Genomic DNA, 8,033 nt, shown 5'->3' with positions numbered 1-8,033 from the left:
TTATTCGTTTCGTTTAACAGTAATCGGTGATTATCGGTAATCAATCAGTCCCTAATCAGTAAACAGTATGAGGGTTGTTACAAATGGTGACTCCCTTACTCACACCCTCTCCATCATCGACGGTGAATACGATTTGTGGGCTCTGACTCTCTATCTTGCAGCTAATGAATCTGTTTGAATTGGTTTGATGGTTTGTTTATTTGCTATGTTGGGTTGTTTGTTGCAATGACTAATGAATAAACTAGGTTTTTATGTTTAAAACTGAGTAACCGAACAAATCCTTTATGTTCAGCATTGTGTTACCAAACTAAAAGTATTCATTCAAAACTGTGTTGCCGAATATTCAGGATTTACTCATCATTGTGTTCTCGAACTCATTATACCACTGTGAACTCTCTAGCCATTGTGAGAGCGAGGGAAAGAGAGATGGAAACCTAGGGGGTTTTAGAAGAATAACTATAAGGAAAATAATAATAATAAGGAGATGGATGTGACAAAGAAGGATTGGGTGGCTACGGTGCTTGTGGTGGTTTCAGAGGCTATCGGCGGGAGTGGAAATGATGGTGGGTTGGTTATCGAATTGTGGGTTGGTTGCCAGACGATCTTGGCAGGAGTGGAAGTGGTGGTGGGATTAAAATTAGGGTTAGACTTGGAAGGATAGAAATGGGAACAAAATTATAATAATAATAAAAAAATAAGGGTTCTAAAGTAAAAAGATAGGAACATTTAGGTGCCGTTTGGTAATACTTATGTTTTATGTTTTCAGTTTTCTGTTTATATTTACAAAAATTTTAAAAACTCAAATAAAAATATGTTTGGTAAAATTTTTGATTTATAAATCAGTGGTCTCAGTTTATAAATTTGGCCAAAAAATGAAAACACAAAAAATGTGTTTTCATTTTTAGTTTTAGTTTTTTTTTTTTTTTTACCACCCAACACTAGCCACCACCCGCCATCATTTTCCACCACCATCGTCCGCCACCACCACCCACCACTACCACCACCTGCCACCACCACTCACCACCCATCTACCACCACCATCCACCACCCACCTGTCACCCGCTCGCCACCACCACCCACCCGTCACCACTTACCACCCACTACCTACTTGCCACTACCACTCACCACTCACTACCCACCTGCCACCACCATCCACCACCAATCACCACTAGCCACCCACCACCACCATCCACCATCACCACCACCACCATCACCTACCATCCACTCGCCACCCACCTGCCACCACCACCCACTCGCTACCACCTACCACCCGCCACCGTCACCCACCCACCCACTACCACCACCCGCCACCACCTGCTATTAGCCACCCACCTGCCACCACCACCCGCCGCCGCCACCACCACCACCACCACTCACTCGTTACTACTCACCACCGTCACCCACCCACTCACTATCACCACCCGCCACCACCCACCACTACTCGCTATCCACTACCCCCCCACCTGCCACCACCACCCGCTACCACCGCCCACTCGCTACTACCCACCACCCGCTACCGTCACCCACCCACCCACCACCACCACTTGCCACCACCATCTGCCATCCGTCACCCACCTGCCACCATCAACCACCACCCGCTACCACCACCACCACCACCCATTCGCTGCCACCCACCACCATCACCGTCACCCACCCACCACCACCACCAGCTACCCACCGTGACTACTTTCTACCACTGTCTTCCGCCGCCACTTGCCACCACTTGCCATTTCTCACTATTTTTTATATTTTTAAAATTTTTTAAACATTTTGTCAATTGCCAAACACATTTGTAGTTTATGTTTTTCTAAAAATAAATAAAAAATAAACAAAAACCAGTTTATAAATTTTTTGTAAATATAAACTGAAAACGTAAATGTTACAAAGCGCACCCTTAACAACCCTCTATTTTTAATTTACTCTTTTATATACAAGAGAACAAAATAACAAATTAAATGATAGCCACCACTAACAAACAAATTGTTTGCTATATACCAAGGATCAAATGATAATTTCACCTAGTTACATGTGAAAACCAGGCAAAAATAACAAATTCCACAAAAACAGTTGAGACAAATTTTATGACACATAAGAAGTGGCAACTTATTTTAATTTTATAGAACGAGGGTGAGGCTCCTCTCTTTCTCTAAGAGATTTTCGATAATGCTTTGACGGTTCTTTGGTGACATTTTGGAGATTTTTTTTTATATTTTTAAAGTGTAGACCTACAGTTTTAGAATGTAGATTTGGACTTTTTATGTCTGAAATAGGAGTTTTGAGAGTTTTCTCTTCCAATTTTAGCATAGATTTTTGATTTTTTAACACCCACAATGATTCCATCGTCTCTCAACCCGTTTCCCATATCATTGTGCATGTCCTTTATTCTCCAGCGGCAGTGGTGGTGGAGTTAGACAGCAGCGACGAGGACGATGTCAATGGGGATGGCGGACTTTCAAGCAGATCTTGTTTTTCAGACCACAGTTTTGAGCAGATCGGTCATTTTTTTAAACCGTAACTATTTTTTTAAAGGATTTATTTTTTTTGTTGTTTGTTTTTGTTTGTTTTTTGTTTTGCTATTTGGTTGAGATGATCTTTAGAATATTGATTTTGTACTGCTTTTATCTTTTGTTAATATAACGTTTTCCATATTCTTAAAAAAAAACTTACAGTATTTTAATTTTAGGAGGAAAATAGATGAGCCGTAAATAACACAACAGAAAATTCGCAAAGCGGGGGAAAAGAGAATACAAGCCTCAACACTCAATTATAGTACATTGATAAATGAATAAATCATGCCCTCATAATAAATAATTTATAAAATAAATCATTAATATAATTAATAATTTTTAATAATATAAAAATGTATTTTCATATACAATTTTGATAATTTTATTATTACATATAATTTTTTTTTTCATGTTTATTTTGTTAACTTAAATTTTTTAACAGAGAGTAGTAGTAATTTCTAAAACAGATGTATTTCATATTTTGTGGGTGGTTGAAAAGTTGTTATTTTAGTTTTTAGTTATTTTTAGGTTAAATTTTTGTGTTTAAGAAAATGATTAGATTTTTTTTTAATTTTTTTTTTTATGATTGAATGTGATATTAAGAGAGAAGTAAAATGATTACGAATTTAATGTGATATGTTATCTTATTAACTATTTCAACCTATTTTATTATTTTGTAAATTTTAAAATCCTCAGTCTTAGTTTAACTACTCATAACGTGAGGGAAAAGGAACAGGGGTCCCTACTGTGCTCAAAAGCACAGTAGTAACTGTGGTGCCTTTGTTTGAGGCGTATTATGATTTTATTTTTATGATCTAAACCGTTCATATTGTAGGGTTTGTTGAGTACTTCATGCCTATCAAAAATTATATTAATCGGATATCAATAACTATATGATCGAATTGCATATTGTTTATGCTATTTCTCAAAAAAAACTTATTATTTATTTTTTTGGTTATCGATCATATAGTTGTTGATATCCGATTAACATGATTTTTGATAGACATAAAGTACTCAACAAACCCTACAAAATAGACGGTTTGGATCACAAAAATAAGATCATAATACACATCAAACGAAGGTACTTCAGTCACAGTGACTGTAATACCTCTGTTTGAGGTGTATTATGATTTTATTTTTATGATCCAAACCGTCTATTTGGTAGAGTTTGTTACAAAATTAAATTGGAGTCATAGAATCAAAAAAAAAAAAAAAAAAAAGGAAAAAAAAGAAAGAAAGAAAAAGAAAAGAAAAGAAGGGTCTAAACATTTCTGTTATTATAATTTATCTAAAATCAAAACATTCATGTTTCACAACTAAAGAAGAATTTTACATAATTAAAAAAAATAAAAATAAAAAAAAAAATTCAATTTTTCACCGGCGGCGATCGTCGAAATGGTAATTCGACTTCTGCAATCGGTTTCATGGGTTTTGGGCATTCCAATACTTGGATCAGAGATGTTTTCTCGCTGTGAAATTACACGTTTTTCTTGGCACTGGGCGATTCGACGGAGTCCTGAACGATTTCGAAACCTGCACAAATTCGGAATTCAACCTGCGAACTATGTCCTGTTTTCAAATTGGTGCACCAATGGAGTAAAATAGCTCTCTCTCTCTCTCTCTCTCTCTCTCTCTCTCTCAGCTGTGAGTGTAAATGCAAGTTTTTAGTAATTTTACATATGAATTCCTAGATAGCTTGATGATTAAGAAAAACTAATTAGCAATTTTGAGTGATTTGTTGAATAAGAAAAAAGCTTCATTCAACAGTTATTGAGTGTAAAATTTAGAAGAGCAATGCTATACAAACAAAATAATTCCTACATAATTATGTGGTTCACTTCAAAACAAAACATGATAAATTTATTTACAATAATTACCACATCATTCTTGTGAGGGTTTTTTGTTTGAATTTTATGTATGAACATAATTTGCAATGTAGAATGTTATTCTTAGATAGGGAAAAAAATGTCTATATAATAGAATAAAGGGTAAATTGTACTGACCTCCCTCCTATGAGATTCGGAGAAAATATAGTAGGCCCCATAGTTTTAACATAAGTATGTTACAATTCTCTTTCAGTAAGGCTTAATGGACCGAAACTAATGGAGATGGTGTAATGATAATAGAATAAATAAGGAATAATATATATTTTAGTATAAAAGAAATAACAATATCATTTCTTTCCATGCATATGAGCATATGACTAACCAATTATTGATGAAAAGGGAGTTAAGTGCTATGCGAATTAAAACCTGAAGGGAACCTAGTGTAACTATGCCAAAATTGTGGGGCTTGTTTATTTTCTCCAAACCCTAGGGGAAGTCGCTGTAATTTACACTGAAATAAATAGACAGAACAGATATATCTATATATCTGTCACTGTCTAAAGAATGCACTGTTGTAAGTTTTTTTATTTTCATATAAATTCGAAAGTTCTATTTGAGAAATTGTTTGACCTTGCAAACTGAAAACTCTGTGTTTGTATATATATATCTGTGAGTTGCGTGCTCTTGCCTGTTTGTGTAGCCATGCCAAACTGTGAATGGTGGGCTGTTTAACCTTGGCTTGAAAATTTGTTGAACATAAAAATGTAGTCAAGTCTCCAACAAGCTTTGATTGTGCAAATCACTAGTCAAGCTTGGAGATGCTTGGTGTTTTTGTTGGATAACTTTTGGGAGAGGTATTAGTTCAAACCTCTGCATTTGCATTTAGTCCCTAGTTGCATTATTTTTCTCTTGTTGACATTATTTCTTCTCTCTATGTTCACCACGTGCAAAATGGGGTTACATGTTATGAAGGGTGTTCGATAGCTTGATATATTGGGCCCATTCCTTAACAACTTAAGCTTTTGAGACAATTGATGATATAACAGTTTTTCTATAGGATTAAGAGTGCTTATTAGCTTATTCAGCCAAGTTCAATTAGTTATGTCACCAACTGAATCTTGAATGAGCTTTTAGGGTGCCAAATAGGAGCCAAAGCTTGAGCAGTATGGTTGTGTTACAGAACCATATGTTTATGTCTATTAATACTTTGGAAAATACAACCATTTTGCCCTGAATTTGGTGTGAGACAGCGAGGCCTGTTTTTTAGGGGGAATCTCAATCTATGAAACACAGAGAATTGCTATATTCACTGCGCCTGTGGCTGTTCGAATTGACTGTTGTTTACTTATACATAGCCAAAAATGTGGGTTCTTTTAATCCACAATGGTGTTATTTAATAAATTAATTTAAGCTGTTCAACAATTTTTTGAAGAAAAGTGGCAGAAACTGGCTAGGTAATTCAGAAGAAAAACTAAGTTAGTTTTCCATTTGTTGTAATACTAGAAGCAGACAAGATTTGTTTTCTCAAAAATTAAAATCTGAACGTATAAATTGGACGTAATTGTTTTCAATTAGAGAATTGGTATCAAACTTGTATAATGCTTTAACTGTTTTCTCTTTCTATCTCTCTATACACTCCACTGCTGCTTCGTGAGCAATACTGTAAATTGTGTTTCAATTTCTGTTTATTGATTTCATGTTTATTGGCAGTCATCTACGTCAATCAGAGAGATTCTCATGGAGGAAAAATCAGGGTTCTTTTGGTGTTTTGCAATTTGGTGAAGTTTCAAGGACTGAAGCTGAAAAAGACGTACAATCTCGAAATTGTTGCACAGATGGAGCAACAACTCTCTCTTTCTTTCTCTCCCACAAACACACATCATAGATTATAGATTAAAATATTCATAGATGTTGTGTTTTAAGAAATTCTGTTGTGAAAATAGGAAACTTCTCTGGTTAATCTTGCTTTTCTTAAATTCAAAGCTCTATTTAAGATGTGTAATTTAAGAAACATGGTTAAGCTCTATAGATGTGTATTTTAAGAGATTCTGTTGTGAAAATAGCGCGAAGCTCTATTTAAGATGCGTGTTAAGAAACATGTGAAAATAGAACTTGTTTTTCTTTGTTCTTTTGTACCATGTTTCACCTAGCATTACTAGAAAACGTTAATACCTTAGCAATTTAGTTTTGGAACACGTATTTCGAAATATGGTACACTTTCATTCCAAAAAGGTGAATTTAGTGATTTAATGTGATCCCCAAAATTTTCTCCTTATTTTCTTTAAGTTTCTTTTAGGATGAAAACATATATATAATGAACTAAAATGTAAGAACAATGGAGTTCTGTTAGAACCAAATATAAGAAATGAGCCACAATATGCATAGAAATGTATAAGAAAAATTGCTCTAACAATTAGAGGCACCTTTCTAATAGTGTTATACTAGTCTACCCCTATTGTACCACGTTTTAGAGCATGTGGCATACCATGTTCCGATTCTTGTTCCTTGTACCAAAACGATCTGTGTTCCAGGTAACATAGTTTCCGCCTCACAAATTGGTGTCTGGGTGCATGTCCATATACATGTGCATACAGATATATTGGTGATTGTACATATTTTTCTAGAAATTAAATTGTGAAAGAGAGAGGACTCAAGTAGCTTGGCTTGTTTTTTGTAGATTTGATGCTCGATAAACTTTGGTCTCTCCTCTCTGTGCACTTTCTTTGGAGATAATGTTTTGAAATAAAGAAGATTGTTGTAATTACTATGATAGTGGCCCTTGAAGAATTTATTACTGTAATTTTATCATACTGGACCAGAAATGAGGTTTGTTATAACCAAATTGATGGTCTTTTAATGAATAAATTTAAGATGTTAGCAGATGTGCGAAGAAGACGGAAGAAATTGAATTCTGCTTGTTTTACTTTACCTGCCACGTTTTCAAAGAAAAAAAACTAGTTAGTTTTAACCTCTAATTTAAATCTCAGAAACAAACAAGAAAAATTCGAGCGTTATGACTGACACCCAACTATAGTTTTTTAAGTGTTTTTGTTCTCAAGCCAATTATATTCTTGTCATTGTACACTTTGCCTTAACCTAACCATGGGCGTAGTTAACTAAGGTAATCTCAGCCCCACAACAGCCTCTTTATAAGCAAGCTCTCGCTGTTAAAGCCTTCAATTTTTCTATTTCATATTCTTGGCCCCTGATTTGAGCTTTAGTGGTTGAAATGGCAAGCATGAGGGCTTCACATCTGGGCAAGAGATCCAGTGGCAGTGGTGATCCACATGAGGATTGTGGAAAGTATACGAGGTACACTGCTGAGCAGGTTGAACTTCTTGAGAAAGTGTATGCAGAGTGTCCAAAGCCAAACTTATCTCACCAGCAGCAAATGATCTGCGATTATCCAATCCTTTCAAACCTTGAGCCTAAGCAGATCAAAATCTGGTTTCAGAACCGCAGGTGTAGTTTTTTGGTTGGAAAAGATTGATTAGTTTTTTGTCGTTGAAGTCGATTCAACATGTTGGTTTACTACTAGCCTTTGATATGCGTAGAAATTTTGGTGAGAAACAAATTCAGCAAATGATCTGCTTTTATTTTTATTCTTATTATAGATGCTTGACGTTGCATCTGTGTTGATTAATAGGCCCTGTCTACTTGGTTTGCTGCAAATTTAAATTCTTTCTTACTTTCTGAAAAG

General features: G+C 35.3%; 1 protein-coding gene across 7 annotated transcripts in view; it reads left to right on the top strand.

The window, feature by feature from the left end:
* Nucleotides 1-3,740: 3,740 nt before the first annotated feature.
* The window catches only part of LOC114285164 (homeobox-leucine zipper protein REVOLUTA), a 51,872-nt gene continuing 47,579 nt past the window's right edge, over nt 3,741-8,033 (top strand). For 3 of the 7 annotated variants that reach the window (XM_082923124.1, XM_082923132.1, XM_082923116.1), the window contains exons 1-2: nt 3,779-4,103; nt 6,044-7,795. In XM_082923124.1, coding sequence (XP_082779250.1) covers nt 7,563-7,795 — 233 coding nt within the window. In that variant the 5' untranslated portion in view covers nt 3,779-4,103; nt 6,044-7,562. Of the gene's footprint in view, nt 4,152-6,043; nt 7,796-8,033 lie in introns of all 7 variants that reach the window. The other 4 variants (XM_082923126.1, XM_082923122.1, XM_082923137.1 and 1 more) reach the window with 4 other exon arrangements.

Source organism: Camellia sinensis, chromosome 1 (genome assembly GCF_055761805.1).
Source record: "Camellia sinensis isolate YWXY chromosome 1, ASM5576180v1, whole genome shotgun sequence".
NCBI lineage: Eukaryota > Viridiplantae > Streptophyta > Magnoliopsida > Ericales > Theaceae > Camellia > Camellia sinensis.
This window is presented reverse-complemented; position numbering and strand designations above follow the sequence as displayed.